The 22,760-nt window shown below is 36.0% G+C and overlaps 1 protein-coding gene across 5 annotated transcripts in view; it reads left to right on the top strand.

The window, feature by feature from the left end:
- The window catches only part of MYO3B (myosin IIIB), a 198,072-nt gene that overhangs the window by 107,374 nt on the left and 67,938 nt on the right, over positions 1 to 22,760 (top strand). For 3 of the 5 annotated variants that reach the window (XR_012056978.1, XM_072932222.1, XM_072932223.1), the window contains 4 exons: positions 12,052 to 12,131; positions 15,121 to 15,171; positions 16,206 to 16,283; positions 18,090 to 18,295. Coding sequence is in view for 4 of the 5 variants with exons in the window: in XM_072932222.1 (XP_072788323.1) it covers positions 12,052 to 12,131; positions 15,121 to 15,171; positions 16,206 to 16,283; positions 18,090 to 18,295 (415 nt within the window). In the remaining variant the exon portion in view is untranslated. The remainder of the gene's footprint in view (positions 1 to 12,051; positions 12,132 to 15,120; positions 15,172 to 16,205; positions 16,284 to 18,089; positions 18,296 to 22,760) is intronic. The other 2 variants (XM_030278424.4, XM_030278427.4) reach the window with 2 other exon arrangements.

Below are 22,760 nucleotides of genomic sequence, written 5' to 3' on the forward strand. Positions count from 1 at the left end.
GTAGGTAGGTTTTGCCAAACAGCGGTCTCCCATACATGTCGCATCCACTGGGTGGTGCTATCCCAGAGGCGTGAGGGAATGCGAGACTGAAATCGTGGGTCTGACTAGGACTGAAAATGTAGTTCTTTAAATACCAAAGAGAACAAAAAGATGCCTTTCCCACCCTGAGATGATCCTCTGTTTGAAGTATATTTATATAACTGTCATATCTTCCCCTGTCAAAAACTGAGCAGCATAAAGAAAATATATACTAAAAAGCTAAATTCTTTTACTAATTTAAGAACATATTAATCCTTGTAATTTATCAAGTACACTTATCCCCTCTCAGCAAATACTTCTATTTCACAGTAGCAGTCTGTGCAGTTTAAAGGGCCAGAAATTAACAGCAGGACATTAAAAATGCATTTGTAATAGTAATTTATCATTAATAGAGTATGCAGCTATGAGACATATGAGACATTGTCATATGGGACACTGGAACTTAAACATTCTAGAACTAGTTTTGTAGCATATACAATTTGTTTTGTAATCTTTCAGTGGAAATCTAGTAATGTTTAGTTTGTTTTGAAATCTGCACTTTCTAGGGGCTTTATACTTCAAAATTGAATGAATGTATTCTGTTTTAACCTAGCAGTTCTCCCACTTGCTTCCATATCTGTCATGTTTTACTATAGACACAGCTTCTTGTGCTGCCACTACTGTAGATGAATATGCACGTTTCCATTTAGATAGACTATATTTCTGATTGTCTCTGGATTTAGATTATAACTGTTGCTGCTAAAGCATTAGAGAGAAGAGGAATCACATGAAGTAGAAAATATAGCCCTGAATAGAGGATTTTTGTTGGAAAAATTAAGGACAGCCTTGGTACATTCACCATTGAGGAGTCAGACCATTTTGCTCACTGTCCTGATACTCAATAATTTTTGCAGAATCACTAATAAGGTACTGTTGGATTACTTGGGCAAAGCACCCCTGGGGGTTTTTGAGTCTGCAAGGTTTTTATCTTCTTAGAAAAGCTGCATCATAACAAGATCTTCAACTTTTGAAACAATCTCTGCAGACTTTTGTCCTTGCCCTGACTCACAGACCTTTAGAACTTTGAGAAAGTTATCTTCTGCAGGGAGTGGAAAGACAAATCTTCCAACCTTCCCACCAGAAGAGTAGAAATACTGCAAAACATCCTTGTCCTCGCTCCGAGGATCAGTAGGGGTTTTGCTTGGCTACAGAGAAGAAATGCAAGCAACAGAAGAAATACAAGCCAGAGAAGACATACTACAATAACATCATATCTAATAATTTTAATAGCATTCGGTATTACTCACGGATTAGGGTAATGGAGTATCAATCTATCATTGCTTAAAAACACTTCTTGTATGTGGTGCCTATATATTTAAGCATAAATATAATTCTTCGTTAAAGAGAATTGGGATGAGAGTTTTCACAGCTAGGATGAAGGGTTTGGCTAGTCATGTTTTAACAAGGTAATATTTTTTGGCTGAAGTAGAATTTTTTTCCAGACATGAGTTGTTTATAATTCACCTGTCTAAAGGTCATTTCCCCTCCTCAATATTGATTTTTTTAGTCTGTGTTCTTTCTGCCTTTGAGTCTCTGATCTTGCTTACAAACCTTTGATAAAAAGTAATTATAAATAGTGTATATTTGTTTACTAAACCAAACCAAAATAAACAACTAATGGACCATGTGCTAAGGGAGAATGTGAAAAAAATGTTTTAGGTTAGTTTTATGCACACTAAAGAACAGAAGAACTATGGCCTTTTGCAAAATCACTTAGAGAACTGCTTTTCACCACTTCTTGGTGACAAGAGCATTGTCTTTAACTTGTGTGCAACTTGTGTGTAACTGAGTACTATCTTTAACTTGTGTGTAACTGTGATAACATGTGATTCCTCATGACAAGTCAGAAACTGAAGGAAAGAGATTTTCTTGCACTTCAGTCCCATGAACAGGTACTACTGGGTGTACATAGAGCGTAATCTTGGCAAGTTGAAATCAGAGGTGCTTTGCAACTGTTTTCAGTAGAACCTAGGAGGTTTGAGCTGTCATGTTTGTGCACTCCTATTGAGCACAGGCCCTTCCTCTAGCAATAAATAGATGTATGTGAGAACCCCGGGATTGGTTCAGGGGTCTTGTGTGGTGGTGAAGTCTCTCCTCCAACCTGTGCTTCCAAAGAAAAACTCCGCAGCCTCTTGTTGTTCGGTCTCAAGGCAGTTTATTGCTCGTTATCTAAAAGATTGTCCTCGCCCGTTGCGGCTGCTTTGGTCAGTGGCCCAGGCAGAGGCACACACACTCCTGACACCCTCACTGTCCGGTGTCTCCGTCGTCTCTCTCCCCACCCAGGGCTGCTGCTATCTTTTATATGATATATTACGTGTTATATGTTTACAGATTTTCCCCAATACCTATTATCTATGTTACAATGTGCTTTTCTACTCTAAACCAATCTGTGAGTGCCAACATCACCAAGAACATGGAGGCAAGGAAGAAGAAGGAGGAAGAAAAGGATCAGGCCCACTTTCCTCCATCTTAGAATTCCTGACCCCCCTGTACAAAGTAAAACCCCCCTGTACAGGTGTTAAAACCCCCCTGTACAATACTAAAAAAATTTCCCCTCTAATTTGTAATTACTTCTACTATACCATCTAACCCTCTGTGACCGCTTGTTCCACCTTCAAAGTTGGTAATTCATTCCATGGCTCAAACTTAAAATCACAGCTGTCTTCAGCTGCTTGCCAGGGTCTAAAATGCTTCTGACCAAGGCCTGGAACCTCTGAAAATGTCTGAGGGACATTTTGAGTTCCGACAGATGTAGATCTCTTCATTTGGTGTGTGTCACTCACTGAAATGCAGCATGCTTCCATTTGGGTTTAGTTTATTTTTTTCCTCTTAATTCCATACATCACAATAGAACCAAAGGCTCAAATACATTTTAATTTTACCAATTTATTCCACAATAAAATCTTACAATGGTACTTTTGTGCTAGTTTTTTCACCTTTTATGAGATCAGGCACTCTTAAGTCAAATGAATTGGAAACAAAGTCATTGTAATTACAGTATCTCTACTTAAAAATTAATCAGAATTTATGTTTTGTAAGAATTTTGGTAAAGTTAATGGAAGCTGTGTATTTCACTCAGGACATGGAGGCTTTCATACTTCTAACTGGTCTGTAGTTTTTGCTCTGCTGCCAGTGAGTTGTATGCAAAGAGGTTTTAAACCACAGCTGTGCAGCATAACAGTCATGAACTTTACTGGGTTGCAGATGTGGAATATCAGTGAACTCAATTAATGGTAGCTTAACTGATTTTGGGAGGTAAAGTGATGAATTACTTTTTAGAGTTGTGCACTTGAACATTTTACAGCTCAGTGTTTATTTTTCTTCATGTCCTAAGGTTTTGCATCATAGGATAAATGCAGTACAGATACTCATAAAACTTGTTAGCAATAGGATCCAAAAAATGCTCTGAAATAGCCATAAAAATGGAACTCATCTAGAAACAGGGCCATCTATCAGATCAAAGTTAAGCTCTCAGTCCTGCTAAAGCATTATATAAAGCATAACAATTATTTACTGTTGAGAATAACTCCCTATAAATAGTGTCAGTGAATCTCTGGAATTGCACATGGCAGTAAGCACAACAGCTGAGAATTGTCAAATTAGATTTACCACAATAATGTTTGGTAAAGGGTGTAACCCAAACAGAATTATGCTGCTTTTTAATCTGAGACTTCACAGATTATATTGTACTGAAAATCAGCAAGAGGGCATAGATTTTTTTGGACAAGTTTTAGAATAGATCTTAATTAATTTACTGATTTGATTTATAATAGATTAATCTCTCTAAAACAAATCTTGAGAATAGTTTTTCTTTACCTTTTTCTCAGAAGAGATACCTTACCCAATTTTCATGTTTCTGGCCTAACTTCTCAATTGTATAATGAACATGATTTCACAGTAGTGTATAGTAATTAATCTTAACACTGCATTGTATACTAATTAAATTCAAAATCTATTGATATTGAGGAAACAAAAGATACATCACATAAAAGCTGTTTCTGTTTTTAATATTAATTAGTAGACTGTAGGATTTCACTGTTCACCATATGCAGAATTTAAATAAGGAAATATTCAGAGAACATTATACCATTGTTTAAATGAGTAGTTTACTTGACAGTTTCGATAGGCACTGTGTGCTGTAAGGTCAGACTGTGTCACAGATGCTCAGTATGTCATTGGAAGCATTCAGTAACTCTGAAGATCAAATCCTAGAAGAGCATTATTTTTAAATTTCCTAGTGAGTTTTCAGAGCAGATAAATTTCTTGAATATTCAGATAATCTTACTCATATGAATATCCATGATGTTTTTTAGTGTGTCCTTAACAAATAGTGTGCTTATATTTCCCACTCCTTCAAAATAATTGCATTAAGGGATTAATATGTCTAAAGGATGAATGTAGTGGGTGGAAAATAAATCTCTGTGCTAGAGCTTGTATATTAATTTCAGAGTATTTCATGCAGTCTTACTATGATTTTGTGCTTTTATCATTTTTCTTTATTCCTTCACCTTACAGCAAGCTGTAAAGGCCAGAACTTTACTGAACCAGCATTATCTATTATTATTTGACTTTGTCTTCCGTATTCCAACCTGACTTGTCTTGATGCAGGAGTAGTTAATTGAGCTGCCTGGATGGAGGTCACAGTGTGTGACAAAGAAAATATGTTTGTGAATATTTGTATGAATGAGTATTTGTTTCATTAAGAGTGGAGATACAAATATAATTAATGTTTTGCTTTACCACAGAAGTAACTGATTTTGTATCAACTGTGATAATACACAGAAGTGCTGACATCAAGGGGAGCAGTGGTTCAGTTGAGAAGCCTTTGAGACTTGATTAAATTAGTTGTCAGCATCAATAATGCCTAGATTTCAGAAATGGGAAGATCTGTGAGTTTTATAAAAGTTCTGTAACCTTGTTTCATCTTAAATTAACACTTTAAAAAAGATAGTTCTTGCCTTGAAGTTTCAAAACCTGGCTTTGACACAGTTTTTTAGCCTGTCTAGACTTAGGATCTTGATGACAGAGAAAATGTTCCATAATTTTTTCCATTTGTTTTCAGTTGCATCATTACACCTGAATTTTTGTCACTGAATTCACTGGGAATCTTCACTGGATTTAGTAGGATTTTGACCAGACTGTGTATGTATGGAGCAGATTCAGCAGCAGGTCCTGAGTGATTGAATATATACTGTAAAAGTTTTAAACATTGTATGGAGAATTAACATACTCTGGATATACAAGCAAAGGGCTAGAAATCACAGTTCTTGACTTCTCCCGGATTTCCTGTTTATTTACTGTTGTTGTAGAAACTTACTTTGGCCTCAAGTTAAACTGAGCACTATGAAGCTTTATAGATAGAACAATAAGATAACGATGATGTTCTTTATAATCATACTTTTACTTTTCAGGATAAAGCATATATGATTTGGGAGGGGAAATTTCTTGGATAACGTGCAAGAGAAAATATATCAGCTACATAAAACAATGAGTGAGACTAGAGCTGAATCAGAGCATAGGGTAACTATTTCCAGCCTGTGTATGGTTTTAGAATTATTCTTCCACATACCTCTGGAAGAAGAAATAAACGTGTCCAGCCTGAGTAGATATAAGTAGAACAAGGTTATTTTGACCAATGCTTAAAATCAGTGAAGAATTCCTCAACAATGAAGTTTCACAGAAAATTCACTTCTGTAGTTTTTTTTTTTCTAATCTCAGAGATGTGGTACGGATAGCTGGGCAATCTGCTGGGGCAGCAGAAAACCTTGTATTGATGGAGAGGTACTGTCCTGACAACAGCAGTGTTCTGTCCTGCCTGCTGTTCCCCAGAGAATTCAAGGTTTGTTTTACTGAGCTGATTACATACAATAGCATTAAACTGTACACTACAAGAGATATGTAAGGAAATTACTAAGGACCATATCTGAAAGAAATGGCCCGTGTCTTCTGACAACATATAAATCATAAAAAGCAGAGCCAACTGGTTCTGTAATGCAGCAGCTGGAAGGCTGACTGGATCAGGCTGTGCCCAGCCTTTCTTCAGCCAACCTGTTGGTTGGGTCTCCAGCTGGCCAGGCTACAGACCCAACTAAAGAAAATGGTGAACATGAAACAGTAGAAAATCTCAGTATTGTACAAGAACTTTTCTTTTTCCAAACTTTTAAAGTGTTTTTTATTTTTCTCTAGGTGCAGCTTCAAATAGTTAGCACTCACTGTACTTAGTGTGCCACTCCTATCCTTAGTCCTGTGTCTGGACAGAGATGCCCAACCTATGCCCTCCTGGCTGTGGCCAGATAGCAATCTAGTCCCTGCTCTGCCACTCTGTTTCCTAGAATCACACGATCATCCCTTGGCCTGTGCCCAGGAACTTCTTTATCATGTTGTCAGGCTATACCATATGTGTTTTACTTACTGTCTGTAAGTTTGGTTATGTCCTAGGACTATGAGAATTGCATAAGGTTTGCTTGTAATGTCCTGTGACCACATACTGTGCCCATGATAATTCAGAAAGGTCTGTGTTTCAGTGAACATACTCCTAGTCTAGTAGATGAATACACATTTGGTTCAATTTAGCTTGAAAAATGGGCATGTTGCTTAAAACAGCAGTTAGTACTCAAGGTAATGTTAGAAAAATACCTTGGGAAGTACTATTAACTAGTTTAATTAGTACCATAATTTGTTCTTCTTTAGTAGGTAAGGATAAAAGTTAAGACCTTTCTTACTGACATCATACATCCACAGATCTATAGTATGTGTAGATACTATGTATGTAGATATGTACAGAATACAGTAGGCAGTTTGACTTTCATTTTGTCTCAGCTGCTGTCAGTGTCTCTGTTCCCTTCCATTCTACAAGAAGCATACTAAAATTAAAACAATACTTTAACATGGCAGTGTTGATGCTTACAAGCAAAGTTTTCTTTGTTGCTCTAGACATGGTGCTGTGTATTTGCCAGTGTGTGCCTTTGTAATCAGGAAGTGACCACTGAAGTGCCTGCAATGTATGCAACAGAAAGCATAACAGCACTGAGCTTGTACTCAGGTTCTCCAATCCCAGTCTAGCAATGTAAAGTTTTTAGGTGTCTACTTCATGCTAAAAAGACTAAAGAAATCCTTAATCTAATTGAGAATCAGTATCAGAATTCCTCAGTTCATTATAGATTTTTCATTTCAAATAATCTGCACCAAAAGCATACATATTTTTTCTCCTGAAGCAAATATTCACAATTAGATTATTCCCAGGTGGCTTCACTATTACTAAGCTTTTATGTTGATTAGATTCTGTTTGGTAATATGTATCTGATTTTGGAAATACTATTTATTTGGTTTATTTTTAATAGAAAGTAAAGTAATTGTCTTTTGAGAAGAAGCAGTAGTTGAGATCTATGTGTATTGGTAGTTGTGCTCTATGGACAGTATTTTTATAAATACATTCTTGTGTAAAATGTGTAGTATATGAGAAAATTGGATTCTTAGCTTTTTTATTGCACAGGATTAGCTTAAATTACTTCAATGACTCTCAATGACTCAAAAGAACAGAGTTTTGATAGACAGATTCAAATTAGTACCCAATAAAAAAAGTACATGTATTCATTTGTAGTTGAGCTAAAAGCTTAGTCTAACAGTAGCAGAAGATAAAAATTCATTATGGAGATAAGCAGTCGACTTCCTTTGGCCAGATAAAATGTACTGGAAGGAAAGACAGAGAAGAGTGTGTGTATGTCAAAGACATTGTCTGGTCCTGTACCTCTTCTGGAGTGTGAGTGCTTAGCTGTGATTAGAAGTAACATCAATGAAATACGAATGCATTGTAGCACTTCTGACCATATTATACTGTATGTAAATGGTGTTTGAAGTAACCCCTCTCTGTCTGAACTAGAAGCATGAAAGAAATTAATAAAATATAATATATGAGAGTAAGGAAAGAGCTTGTTCTGGCCCTCTATATAATGGTAATATCCCTGGTACAACATGTACAGTGAGGTGATATTTTCATTAGGCTTTTTCTCAGTAAGTCATTTGCACTTCACAAACCGAACGTTGTTTCAAGGCTTAACATATTTCTTACCTGGCATGCTCTTACTTTGGGAGGAGTGATCTATTGCAGGCATAACCAAAATGAGATTATAAATACAGTGCTGATATTGCTAATATTTGCTTGGTACTGCCTACAGAACTCATCACCTAAGAATAAATGAAGCACAAACCATAGGTAACATCAGAACATCCAGCCAGAGTGTGTACTTTTCCTAATTAGTACATAAAGTCACCAGCCGGACAAATCATTAATTCTGCCAGATCACACAGTGAGTAACTACAAGAATGCAAATGAGAAGTCAGGAATGTTGACTAGTCCTTTTTGAGATCTGGAGACCACTTCCAAAGTCTAACTTGAAAAAGAAAAAAAACCACATTTCTTTTTTGTGTGTGATGTAAAGACTTTGAAATTTCTCCTGCTTGATTTTGCATAATAGAAGAGATGCTGTTCTTTGATAATATGGTCTTTCTCACCTAGCTGAAATGAGGCATCAGTGAAGAACATTTTTGCAGAGATGTGAGATCTTCTAAATGGCTTCAAGACAAAGGGAGGTTTGCTGAGCATTGGCCCTGAGCTTAGCCAGGGAGCGCATAGATTTTGTGCTGCTACTTCTTTTTCCCTTGAAAACTCTAAGAGCATTTCACAAACTTTAATGTCTAAAACGTCTTAAATCACTAAAGAGAATGCTTTAACTTAATTCTTAACTTCATTGAACTGATGAAAAAAAGAGAAACATTAGGTCTGACTGACTCCTCCATTGTTACAATGAATCCCAGAGACCTTAGTCTCTGATCCAGGTGCATAGGTAGGAGCCTTAATTGTTCAGATGAGCAGTCCCATTGAACTGAAGTGCACGTGAGTAAAATTAAACATGGACATGCTTAAAAGATTAATCCTAACTTTAACCATTAACTTTCTTTCCCCTCCCTCAAAAAAAAAAAAAAAAAACCCGACAAAAACACAAACAAACAAACAAACAAACAAAAACCACACAAAAAAAAAAAACTAAATCCCCAAAACATAAGACAATTTTGAGAGGATTTTACATTACTTGGATTTAATGTAGGTAGCATTTGGTCTGCAGGGATGTAATTTATATTTTGTCTAAAGTTTTGACTATATAATTGGCGTGAAGCCAGATTTCTAAAAAGCACAGTGTAATCTTTCACCCTTTCACCAGTTTAACCTTTCAAGGAACCCATGGCAGTTCAAGCTTCCCATGTTATTATCTGTAAATATTTGTTCTTCAAATATTGATGCTTTCCATAAAGTAGATTAACATTTAATTATTTTTGATGTGTTAAGGTATAAATTACTTTGTAAATTAAAATCAAATGCAGGGATGGGTACCAAATTTTACTGACTGTGAGCACCATGCTAGCCCTGAGTGAAACATTTCTTATTATGTAGACTAATTTTCAAACCACATTAATTCTGTTCATTAGTTTTAATGGGTTAGACATGTTAAAGATTGGTAGTTATTTTTCCTGAGCATGAGCTACACGAGATAAGTAATTCAGAAATTTTTATTGAAGTATCATTTTGTGTTTCAGCTGAAAAAGAAAATCCTAGTAATATTTTTTCCATGGATTCAATGTAATGCTACAAGTAATTGCATAGGAATTCACTTGACACATGAAATAAGCACTGGTAAGAATCCATTCCTAGAAGGAAGTAGCTACTGAACAAAGGCATGATAGGTAAAGCGTTTCTTTTTTTAGGTGGACACTGAACACTTTGGGGTTTTTTTTTTGTTTCTTGGGGTTTGGTTTTGTTTTGTTGGTTTTTGTTTGTTATTTTTGTTGTTGTTTGTGAAGTCATTACAGATTTGTGATTAATTAAAAGGTTTATTTATTTGCTTGGCTTACCAGATCAGAAATGTTTCGTTTTAGTTTTGCATGAGGAACTAAGGGAGACCTCAGGGGTATTATGAACCCTAGAAACCTAATGCCAACAGTGAGCGTGGTGAACCTTGAGCAGCTGTAGAACCATTCTAAATTTTATTTCATTATTAGAGTTTTTTAAGTTGTTACAGAATGCAACAAAAAAGTCTGATTCAAAGTCCTTTCTTCTCCCAGCTCTCTTTTATCATGTGTTATCAGTTCTTCAGTGTAAGGCTTTTAAGCTTTAGACTTGCTAATCTGAAACTTAGCCAAAAACAAACTTTCCAAGCTATTTTAGCCAAAAAAGTCCCAAAAGAGTAATTTCTAACATACAAAAGTAGCAAAATTGCAACTGGGAGAAAAATGATTTCGCCATCTACTTGTTCATTGAAGTCCTCATTTTAACTTTTGAGAGATACATGTATTTACAGTATGTACCATGTATGTGCATTGATATTCAAGATTTCCCAAACAGTTGTGGTTCTCATACACAGTATAATATAACATGCACAGTATAATAGCCTAAAGCCCCTTCCAATATAGTGGACATACCTTGTGTTCTGACCATGATTTAAACTGTCAGGGAACATACAATGTTAGATCTGGAAATAACATGCCAGGTTTGCAGTATTATGTCAATACCAGTGCCAGCAGCTTAGAAGATAAATGCTTCTTTAAATGAATTCAGAATGTTGGAATGAAGAGTGCTGTGTTTGAGTGCTGGCCTCCAGATTATTTTCAGGGGTTTGGTATTTTTCTTGTTCAGAGGAAAGTAAGAGCAAAAGTTCCTTTCAGTGTTACAGTGGACACTGGATTTGCTCTGCTCTCTTAAGGAATTATTACCAGCATTTGGGTTTCTTTACAGGCAATTTGGTGTTCTTGGTTTTCGTTTTTCCCATCGTGCCTCCTTACTAGTTATGTAATGCACAGTTTAGCAAAACTCTGAAGACTGTTTAGAGTTACTGCCTTTCTGTAAAGCTAACAGCTAAACACCATAGTTGATGCAAACAAGTCATTTAGCATCTGAAAGAAGTGTTAACACTTTATTTACATTTAAATTAAAATAGACACTTATTTATGTGTTCTGGTTCTGAAAGGTGTGTGGTACATCTGCAGAGGCCTATTGTTTATTCATGCTGTAAATCCTTTGAAATGTGTTAAAATGCTTCCCACTCATTATAAAAATCCTGCCACCCATGGATTAGGGCTTTGATGTCACCAATCCTGCTTCAAAGGGTTCTTTCAATGCTATTAATCACAGTTTAGCCTCTGAAGATATAGCCAGAGAAAACATTTGGACATCTTGTGCTAGACTTGCTAAAACTTTGAAATATACAGAGTGTCTTGCATATGCAAGTCCGGTATCACTTCCTCTCTCTTCTCCTAGGCTTTATTTTGAAAAGCTATTTTGTGATGACTTTGGCTTTCTACAAGTACAGAAGAAAAAGTTTAGGACATGTCATATATTATATTTTTAAAAAGGCACTAGTCTTTTGCTTGACACCACGATGTATTTTTGCCAGGGAAATTGAGTCTGTCTTTAAAAAGCCGGAGTTACAGTAAGATTGAGAATTATATGTCAGAAGGTCAAAAAATGGTGTGGTCTTAACATTTTCTCATCTCTCTCGTTAGTTTGTGAGTTTAAAATACTGTCTTAACACTTGAGGATCCATGTGATTTCATAGAAACAAGATTGATTCTGTAGTCTTTTTGCTCTTTGAAATCTCAATGAGTCACAGAGAAAATGATTACTAGTGATTGAGCTGTATGCCTTTGTGCTGTCATTGTTTTCATCAGCTCAGTAGGTAAGGTCAGTGACATACCACCTTATCACTGACTTTTTCCTCCCCTCTAAATCAACACTGCACTATGTCATGCCTGTGCTGAATGCTCTGCAGGCACAATTGGTAATGAGAGGGGTGTGGAAGAAGTGTGGTGCTGTCTGCTATTTTTAGTATTTTATTGTGCAAACTTATTTTACACAGTAAAAAATTTTCCCTTCTAAGCTTCTTGAATAGTTTTTGCAGTATGAATTTCTTTCTTTTTGAACAGGTAATTTGGCACAAGCAAGAGCCAGAGTGACAGCAGCATCTCGGTCTCTGCCTCCACAGCTCAGTGCTGGGCGTATCAAGGTCAGTAGTGTTCCCTTTGAGGACAGGCAGTTGTTTATAAAATACTACAGTGAGAGTATGTACACAATACGTAGCTGATTGGGTATAGAGTGAGGTTCTTACCAGATAAGAGTCTGCCTTTACTACCAGTAACATGCACCTTGTCTTGGAGCATGGCTTCCAGTTTTACTGATGAACCTATTGTAGAATTCAGTGAAGAATCAATTTACTACTGATTAATCTTTAAACCTTTGGAGTGGAATCTGTTACATCAGTATCCATAGTCCGCTTTATTTCAAAGGGATCAAGGTTTTCCTCTGACAATTATGACCTAGAAAGAGGTCTTATTAGGTAAAATTTGACTATGTATTTAACAGTATGAAAGGCAAAATAATTTAAAAAAAAATTCCATTTATTTTTTATTCAACTTGGAAGTGAAAAACCAGGAGATGTTTGTGACTGGTAGATAACTGAAAAAAAATTACTCAGCAAAACCACTATTCTATAAAAAAACTGTAGAATTTAAATGCTGCTGAATTTTGCCATGAAAGTATGTAGTCTAAGTGCAAAAAGATGGGATAATTTTATATTTATAATTTTATTTAGTAGGATTATAATTGATTATACTTAATTTATACAGAAACATGTTGTCCTTGAAGCTGATGGTATGTACACCCCTGCTTCCTAAGTGGTACTTGTTAGAGTTAGCTTAGTTAAGATATGGGGGTTTGGGTTTTTTTCAAAGCAAACAGTAATAAATTTTTAAAACAAGAGTGGTAACAGCAACGGTTCAAAAGTCTACAAAATTTTATGTTTTGGGGTTTCTATTTCTTCTTGTTATCTTCTAGTATTTGGAGCTCATGCTCAAACATCAGTGTGGTGATTTATGTCATCCAGATGTCTATATGTACCTGCAAATACAGATGTGGATTTCAGACTATTATTTCCTGTCTGGTGTAAATCCTTTGAGTGATGAAGGGTGGCCTTTCCAATTTTCTTGTGTTGCATACACATTGTCTTCTACATCCAGCTATATTCAGCACAAGCTTTCTAAGCACACATTTTATTGATACAGCAGGATTGTAATAGAGCAGTTCACTTCTAGAGCTTTACTAAACAGAAGCCGTTAAAGAAGTACTGTTTAAGTGAGCTTTACTCATTCTTCAAATTTTTTAAAAGGAGCTAAAAGAAAAGACATGCAGAAGGGCAACACTATTCAGAAAATGTTAATTTAAATACTTTCTAGATTAAAAAACTTTATTAGAATTTTTTAAAATACCTAATTAAAACAACTTTTAAAATTCATTTTAGAAAATCCAAATGTAATAATTTTGTTTGGAATTTGGAAGTTTTTTTATCATTATTTAATTTAAGAGAGTTTTTTCCTTAACATATTTTTTGGTTTTATAGTATTTTTGTACCATGCTAGCAGCAGGTGTGGTCAATATGTGGAAAGTCATAATTTCGAGTGACTTCATAAGGTGACATGATGTCATAAATTATTCTTTTAATATTGTTTCAAAACTATTAGAAGGGATCTTTTTAGCGATTAAACAGTTTGACTTCTGTAGGTCAGGCTGTTTTCCATTACAGTTGTAATTATATGAATTCATTTGTAGGTCGCTATGGCTGTCATGTAAAAATGTGACTTAATAGTTGAAATATCTTCATTTTTGTTTAAAAAGAGAAGTTGGTGATTTAAAGTATGAGGTACCATGACATTCTTATTCTTATATCATGACATTCTTTCTGTGTTCTGTCACTTTCTAGCAAGCCAGTTGTGAGAAAGCCTATTGTCTGCTGTACGTGAGGTTGTTGCCCTACCATAAAATTGTGTGGTTTCATAGACAAGCAGTGTTGTACATTAATGAGAGACAAAACTTCTTAAAAAATCTTATAATAAAATCCTCTCAGCTTCAGGGTCTATGAGATTTTTTTCTAAAGAAAACTTCAAATGTTCCTTGTCAAAAAGATTTGGAAATGGATTCTAGTTCTTACATACTGCACAGATCTGTATTTACAACTTCATTCATAGGAAGAGAAATCTAACAATACTGCTTTCAGCCTAATTTTCTGAGAAAAATTGTTTTACATCTCCTTTGTGAGTGTTTCTGACCATCTGTCTTTCTGTGCATTCATTCCCTTTGCTGCCCCAAAAAAACCTCAAACCTCAAAACAAAACTCTTTTGAGCCCAGCAGCCTGTTGTAAACCATATTTGACAGAGTGGCAGTTCCAAGATAGTAAGATTCTACAGTTTTGGTGAAAATAAGCACCTGTGAAAATGAGATGATACTGCCCTTTATTGATCAGCAGATATATGAGATATGAATATAAGAGGTTGGGAGTGGTCAATCTTCAACAACATCACTGAGTCTCTGCTTTTCTAGACAGAAAAGAATCCTATTTAGAACCTCATATTCATTGGCATTTGGGCACAGATTAGTCCTCAAACTATTTGCTCTTGTTCTTTATTTGATCTTATTTATAATTAAATTGTGTGTCTTTTAACATTAAATATTACCAGTTATTCTGAACTTGCTGTCAGTGCTCACTGTTACGGCTTTTGTCTTCTACCTGACATTTACTAGCGATTTAGATAACAATCCTCAGAAACTTTCCAAGATAATCTTGAAACATTCCCATATCCTTCCCCATGGGTATGCCTGCTGTTTTGATTAGTTCATTGGTGTTTACTTTCTCACATAACCCCTTAAGATGTTTGATGTTACCTGTGCAGATAAGGCATTTTTCCTGGAATATATTACAGAGTGTTCTGTTTACAAACTGCATCTCTCTTTTTTTATTCTTACTTTTAATGTTTACCAGTGCGTGTATGCCACTCTGGGCCAGAACATCACAGATTACAAAAATATATTGAAATTTTTATGGTCAACCCTATTGAACTTTGTCTTCATTTGTGCCATCTGTGTTCTGAATCTTGACCTCACTAGATTTCTTTTGATTTCTTTCCCAACACAAAATCCATTTTTTTTATCTATTATTACTTAGCGCTTCATTTCCTTTATATTTTGCATGCAGTCTCCTAAATACCTCCTGAAGGTAAGAGTCTCAGTTACTTTATTGAGAACTGTAATCTTTCAGCAATTATTTTAGTGTCCAGAAGAGTGTTCTTAAGTCAGTGTTAGAAATGATTGTATGGAGCAAAGTCTGGGAAGTGTAGCACAGGTGCTGACAACAGCATTATCTGGTTTATACAAATGCCACCTGGTCAGAGCAGATGGTAAACTGCCACAAAGTAAGTGAATGCTAAAATGCTGTTAATGCTCCATGCAAACAGGATGCTGGTTAATTTTCTTTAATTTTGTTGACCTGTAATGTAGCAACACAATCTGCTTGTCATGGATAACCACAGTTACACTCATTCAGAAATTCTGGTTTCATTTTGCTAAGAACAGCTGTACTAACAATATAACTAAAATCTATAAGAAGTATGTTCACTGTCCATGTATATCCTCTAAAAGTAATTCTTCTGCAATGCTGAAAAAGTGGTATGCTGTGGCAGTTCAGCAGGATAAGATTGCTGAGATTCTTGGCATCAAAATGGCAATATAAAGTAATTAATAGTAACCACAGTGGGAAAAGGGAACAGACTTACATGTTCTGAGACTACCTACTTTGTTTACCACTCATTATCCTACAGTATTTTTTCCATCCGTGAGCAAAATGACACAGTTCAGTTTACTTTCTGGCTATTACAAATATGATAACTCTTCTTACAGATACAAGTCCTGTTGGAGTTCATTGTTGTGGCAATAAAAGGAATACTTTTTAGAAATCAGTTCCTAAAGTATTGCAACTTGACAGCTGTTTCACTGGCTGAGTATTATACTATCATAAATCTATAATGCTCTTACACTATGAAAATAAATTCAAAATGTGTAGAGACCTCTCCAAAATCAGTGTGTGTCCTGGATCTGTTAGAAGCTGGCCTTGCGATCTCTGATAAAGTATTCTGAAGTACTCACACCTGAAGGAATGACTATAACAAAAACTGAACCCAGTTTTCATAGGCAAGGTGGGGTGGGTGTGCAGTGTTTCTGAAACAGTCCTAACATCTGAGTTTTGTCTTTCAGGTTGACACAATGGAGGTTATGCGGCATCCTGAGGAAACAACTAACATGAAGCGGCAAACTGTGGCTTCCTATTTTAGGGTACAAAAATTAAAATGAAAACAAGCATTTTGATAATAAGACTGATAGATATATGTAAAATATATGTGGATTAGTAAGATCAAAGAGCAATATCAGAGAACTTTTTTATTCTGTTACAAAGCCTCTGTAGATTCATAAAATTTTTTTTGCTTTTTTCCTCTTTGTTTCATCATACTTGTATTTTTGTTATTTCCCTGAGTACATAGATAACAGAATCTAGAACTTAGACTATTTTCTGTCTAAAATTCTAGAGGTCTAGTGCAGGTCTCATTATAAAGAGAACACCAATTTTATGCAAATAGGTGCTATCATTAAAGTCTTCATATTTTTGCACAAGCTGAGGCATACGTACCTTTAAAGATTAAGATTTTTCATTTATGCTAATAAGTAAAAAATAATACATCTTTTGGAAGTGCTATTGTAAATCATACAGGTTGCCATTTTATCAGCAGTAATTCTGTCTGAGGTAATGCACATTTTGCTCGAAAATGTTGGAACTGGAAGCTTAGGAGTCAAGAAAGTGCTAGTCCAAGACTCTTGGTTACTGTTTTTTTCTTGCTATTAATGCAAAGTGGAAAAGTTTTCAGCAGTTGGCTCTTGGGCTGAACTTGTGCCATGCAGAATAGGGACGTTCACAGAGTTGTGCAAACCAATGTGAGTCAAAGCTTCAAGCTGTGTAGGAATACCTGATTAATTAGTTTTGTAGAATAGTGTAAGGAAGGGAATAGAGGAAGCTGTTGTATACTGAGATGTTGCCCCAGTGTGGGGAGTGCAAGGACACTGACATTCCAACTTGTCATACAGGTGTGCACTTAGAGTGCTCTTGCACAGAACCACACAAATTCCAGCTCTGTAGGAGCTGTAAAAAGAAAAAAAAAAGTGTAATGGGGAAGTGAGTGTGAAAGTAGACTGTAATACACATGCAACCTGCAACAGGGTGAAAACAATCAGCTTGGAATTGTATGTGATTTCAAGACACATACGGTTATATGAGATTGAACATAGTTGACAACACATACTTATTGTACAACAGCTTAATGAGGTGAGTATAGAGCAGGAGTATCAGTATTCAGAGGAATCAATGGAAAAAAAAATATATGCTCTGATCAAGCATATTTTATTTTAGTTTAAAATGAAACTGAGTAAATTGCTTTGTGTGTCTAGGGTGGATAGGAAAAGAAGCAATGGACCTACATTTCAGTGGCAAGATTTATGTTAGATGCTAAGAACTTTATGAGTAGTCATGATAATATAACAGTTGAACAGATTTCTAGGGAGACTGTGCACTTTATCTTCTCAGTGATTCTGAAAAAATAATGTAACAGAGATGTATCTGAAATGTTAAATATACATCTAGTTTTCTCTGTAGCTGGAGCACTGAACACATGACTTCTTGCAACCATTTCCTGGGTTCAAAAATTCATTTGTTGTGAATTTCAGAGATTGTTTCATGGTAAAAAGAATTATAGTAGGACATAGTAGAATTATAGTTAGGACAATTTTCAACTTTTTTTTTTTTTAATGAACATTCTTCAACGATGGAAATGTGATATAAGGAGAAGAGAAAGGTGTAAAAAGGAAGAAATCAGATTCAGAATATTTAAATTTTTTTTACAACTAAAAATTTTTAATTGGTTCAGTGTTTCAGCTGAAATCTTAAAAATTAATAAAAAGGCAATGGGGATTAACATTACAGATATATATAATCAAGCATTATGAACTATTTACAAATATTAATCTCCTGCTTATGTCATTCCATTGCAGTTTTTTGTCAAGTGTGTGCATCTTCTTTATTTTCCTCACTAGTATTCCCTCATGGATCTTTTATCCAAAATGGTTGTTGGACAGCCTCACTTCATCCGCTGCATTAAACCTAACGATGATCGAGAAGCACTGATGTTTTCTCATGAGAGAGTTCTGCTGCAGCTACGATACACTGGAATTCTGGAAACTGTCAAAATACGTCAAAAAGGATATTCTCATCGCATCCTCTTTGAGGAGTTTGTAAAAAAGTAAGACTTGTATAATAGGGCTCTTTTTCTAATATTCTATTCAGTAAGATATATTCTATGTTTAAGTACAGAAAGTTGTACAAATGTTGTTCGTAGATGTGTGGTCTGAATATCTAATGAGGACAGGGACTTTGAGAAATAAAGACTTCAAGAGATATCTGATCTCTAATGGGAGACAGTCAACGTGAAACCCACAGTGAACATTGCAACACAGCAAGCCTATCCCCATGGTTCTCTCTCTAGAGGCAACAAGTGGAAATTATGCATCCTGCTCTGATAAGTCAAGGATTTTGGAAGGTTAGTGACCTTCAGCCATCATATGAAGAATGTGCACATGTTTAAGAATGAACTGATATAAAAGTTTCCGATTTAGCTTTGCAGAGTCATTTATCTTAGAGATATCATGACTTATAATCAAATCTCTGCTCACCCTAACCCTTCTCATGGCTGCACTTACTGGCTTTAATACATATTCTCAATCTCAAAAAGTTATAAATTTTTATTCTGGAAATGCTGTTATCTTTATGATGGCAATATAGCTTCATGATAATTATGGTTTCCTCTATATTTTGAATGTGTGTTTATATAGTATTTACTGGTTTTCAGTGTGTAGGACTGGCAATTCAACAATGAGCAGAAGCACTACCATTAACCATTTAGGCAACAGTAGAAACAAGTAGTGAATGTCTTGATCAACCATGGTATGATATTTTTTTAAGTGGAGGTTGCTTATCCAGACAATATGGAATTAATGAATCTACTGAAAGCAAGTCATTAGTCTTACTTCAGTGCCTGATAAAGTTAGGGAGAAAATTTTTCTGGGAGGTATTGAAAAACACCTGAAAGACAAGGCAGTCACTGGTCACAGCTAGCTCAGCTTCATGAGAGGAAAGTCTTGCTTATCAAACCTGATTTCCTTTTATGACAAAGTAACCCACCTAGCTGACCCAGGAAAGCCAGTTGATGTCATCTTCTTGGATTTCAGTAAAGCTGTTGATGCTGTCTCTCACAAGATTCTTCAGGACAAAATGTCCAGCACACAGTTGGATAAGTCATTGCAATGAAGGAGCAACTGGCTCAAAGTTTGGGCACAAAAGGGTTGTAGTGAATGGGGTGACATCAGACTGGCGTCCCATAGGATTCCATTCTCAGCCATGTGCTCCTCAATGTCTTCATAAATGGCTTGGATGCAGGCTGGAAGTGATGCTAAGCAAGTTCACAGATAATGCAAAACTGGGAGGAGCTGTTGACTCCTTGAAGTCAGGAAGGGACTCGACAAATTAGAGGGCTGGGCAACACCAACCTATAAAGTTCAGCAGGGGAAAGTGCCAGGTTCTGCACCTGGGGTTGGGCAGCCCTGGATGTATGGACAGACTGGGGAACGAAGTACTGGGGAGCAGTGCCACAGAGAGGGACCTGGGGGTCCTGGTCACCTGGTCACTGGTGAGTTGCATGTGAGTCAGCAGTGCCCTGGCAGCCAGGAGGGCCAAGCATGTCCTGGGGGCACAGGCACAGCATGGCCAGCCAGGCAAGGGAGGGATTGTCCACTCTGCTCTGTTCCGCTCTGGGGCGGCCTCACCTTGGATATTACGTGCAGTTTTGGCCACCACAATAAAACTATACAGGAGCATTAAAACTATACAGAAGCATCCAAAAAGTACAACAAAGATGGTGAAGGGCCTTGAAGGGGAGCCATATGAGGAGCAGCTGATGTCACTTGGTCTTTTGTGACCTTACTAATTTTAGTAAGGTCACACCATTCTAGAGCACATTGAACAGATTAATTTTTGTAATCATTAATATATCTTTGCAGCATCCTGAAGTGTCTGAAAGCAGAATTATTAACCTCAACTTTTATTCAATTTACATGTAAGTGAACTAAGATTAACTCCAGAGGAATTAGTGTAAATTGAGAGGAAATTAAGGCTTCTCTTATCAGGAGATCCTTTTCATTCAAAAATGCACTGAATTTGAGTACAACCTTGAAAACGAATGGTAATAAAACCAGCATTGACTGTAGCTTTCCATTCCTGCAGATAAGAGCAAGTTGTGGTTAACATCTTGTCAATTACTCCCCAAGTTTTTAGTCCAACTTGATGTAATTTATTAAGGAAAGAAAGTCAACACAGAAACGGAAGAGAGGGGAGTGGATTTAGCAATTTCCAAAACAGCAAAAAAGACTTCTGAATTCAGAATATAAGTGAGGGCAGGAGAGGAGATGTTTTTGCTCCTTTGTTCAGCTCATACTTTATTTTGAAACAAATTCTATTCTCTTTTGCTCTTGCAAATAAAATCAAATGATACTTTATAAAGTTATCAGTGGAACAATAAACATTTTTCCTCAACTTACATCTATGACTAGTCAAGTGTTTTTAGGAATTAAGTAGTTGAATACATAAAAATGTTTGAGAAAACAGGTCAAATGCTAAACAGATTGGCACTTCTTTGTTCATAATCAAAAAGACATTAGGCAAGTATGAAGAAGAGTTTCAAAATGTCAGTAAATATAAGGATATCAAAGATTTTTTTAAGCCAGCAAGTTAATTGGTATTTTGATCCTTTTGAGCAACTGAACAACAAAATGGATGAGCCAGCATTTTTTCTCCCTTGATGTTATTAAACAAATAGGTGTGCTTCTTATCTGCCTGTTGAATAATGCTGTTTTGTAAACTCTTAGCAGGAAATATGAGGACAAAAGAATCAAAGGCAGGGAACAGACCCATTCAAAGTTTATCAGGGAGGTAAACAAAAGATAAAGCTCCGCTAATGTTACTCTTTACTGTCTTCTGTTTTCATGTAGAGCAGATTATTTGCAATCCTGGATGTAGTTTATTGGGTTAAAAAACAGATGGTGAGAAGAGGGCTTAATTGTAACTCATTCACACAACATTTCTTCAGCCAAGTATATTACCATCTGTTTTATGTATATAAATATACATATTCTTTTACTTAAAGTTGGAAAAATGTAATCTGCAGTCCCTGTAAACACTGTATTCCTGTCAAGTCTTAGACTCTTTGTCTCCCTTGCCCCTGTCTTGCACCCCATGACATCAGGCATCTGTCTTATATTTGCTGTGAAGCAACATGGCCCATCTTTCAGGCTGGAATCTCAGATTTTAGGTACAGGTTATTAAGTTGATCGGTCAACCAGGTGTGCCTGAAATATGGGGTCATGTGGTGACCATGCACTGCGTAGCAGCTTAAGGGAGTTGTCCTTTCTCATGGGGGCCGGCACTTAAGGTCCCACTGGAAGGAACACTCCTTGCTGTGTGCCCCTGGAGCTTCACGTCATGATCTGGTGTGCAGGTGTGTCCTCACCACATATCCTCCAGCTGGATCCTCCTTTTATATTGCATATTCTGTGCAGTGGGTGAAAGATAAGGGACTCTGTAGCCAATGGTGCTAAATGCTGTCATACTTGTATTGCTTCATCAGCTCATAGGAATGTGTTGAGAACTTTTGCACAAGTTTCATGTAAGGATTGTCTTTTTTCTTTCCTGCCTATTTACGTTAGACATTAAAGTTTTTGTACTGCATTAAGATGCAGGGTAAACTTTTACTATAAGCCTTACCTATTCCACAGTAGTCAGATGTTACTCTGATCATTCTATCATGGCAATACCAGTGCTATTACTGCAACAGTGATCCCGGTGAGGCTGGTTCTGCTTTTTCAATCTCTCAGGACAAATTTGTACAAGGTCATTGTTAGTACACATGGTATACATAGTTTCTAAACCACCAGTGTTACATTTCTCATGACCACATAAAGTCTCATTGGCCTTAATAAGTCACATTTTGCATGGAGTAGAGCTAGGAATTAAAACTGGTCAAACATTACAAAATCCTGTAAAGCATATAACCTCAGTAAGTGCTTTCTTCTAACCAAAAATTTGATACACTTGCTTATTATGCAAAATCAGGGAAGCACTGAATCAAATTAGAAGTTAACGGACTTGCTGCAGGAAAAAAGTGTTTTCTTTTTAAATTATGCATTTTTAATACAAGCCTACTTTTAACAGTAAACCTCCATTATATCAAAATTAATAAGTGGTTTCTGTAAACAAAATTTTAACATTGCCTGGTATCTTGATTTTACTATTATCTATGGAAATGTTTATTTGTTTCAGTGGCTTTAAGATTTCACCAGATCTATAGAATGTTCCCATACACTTTAAATATGGTGAACTACTGTACCTTCCATATACACTTTCTGGATGTTTCCCATTCACAAAACACTGGTAAGTGGTTGCAGGACGGAGATGATATGAGAACATTAGGAGCAGAAAGTCTGCTAGCTGCTTATGAATAGTATATGCACATTGCACCAAATTATGCTTTTCTTAGAGTATTTCTGTGAGTCTGTATTTCTCAGGTGATTTACAGCATAAGTGCTAGATATCTGTTACTGAATTTCAATAGTATCTTAGATGTTATATTGGTTTTTATTTCTGTTTTTTATTTATAC

This window comes from Taeniopygia guttata, chromosome 7 (genome assembly GCF_048771995.1).
Source record: "Taeniopygia guttata chromosome 7, bTaeGut7.mat, whole genome shotgun sequence".
Lineage (NCBI taxonomy): Eukaryota > Metazoa > Chordata > Aves > Passeriformes > Estrildidae > Taeniopygia > Taeniopygia guttata.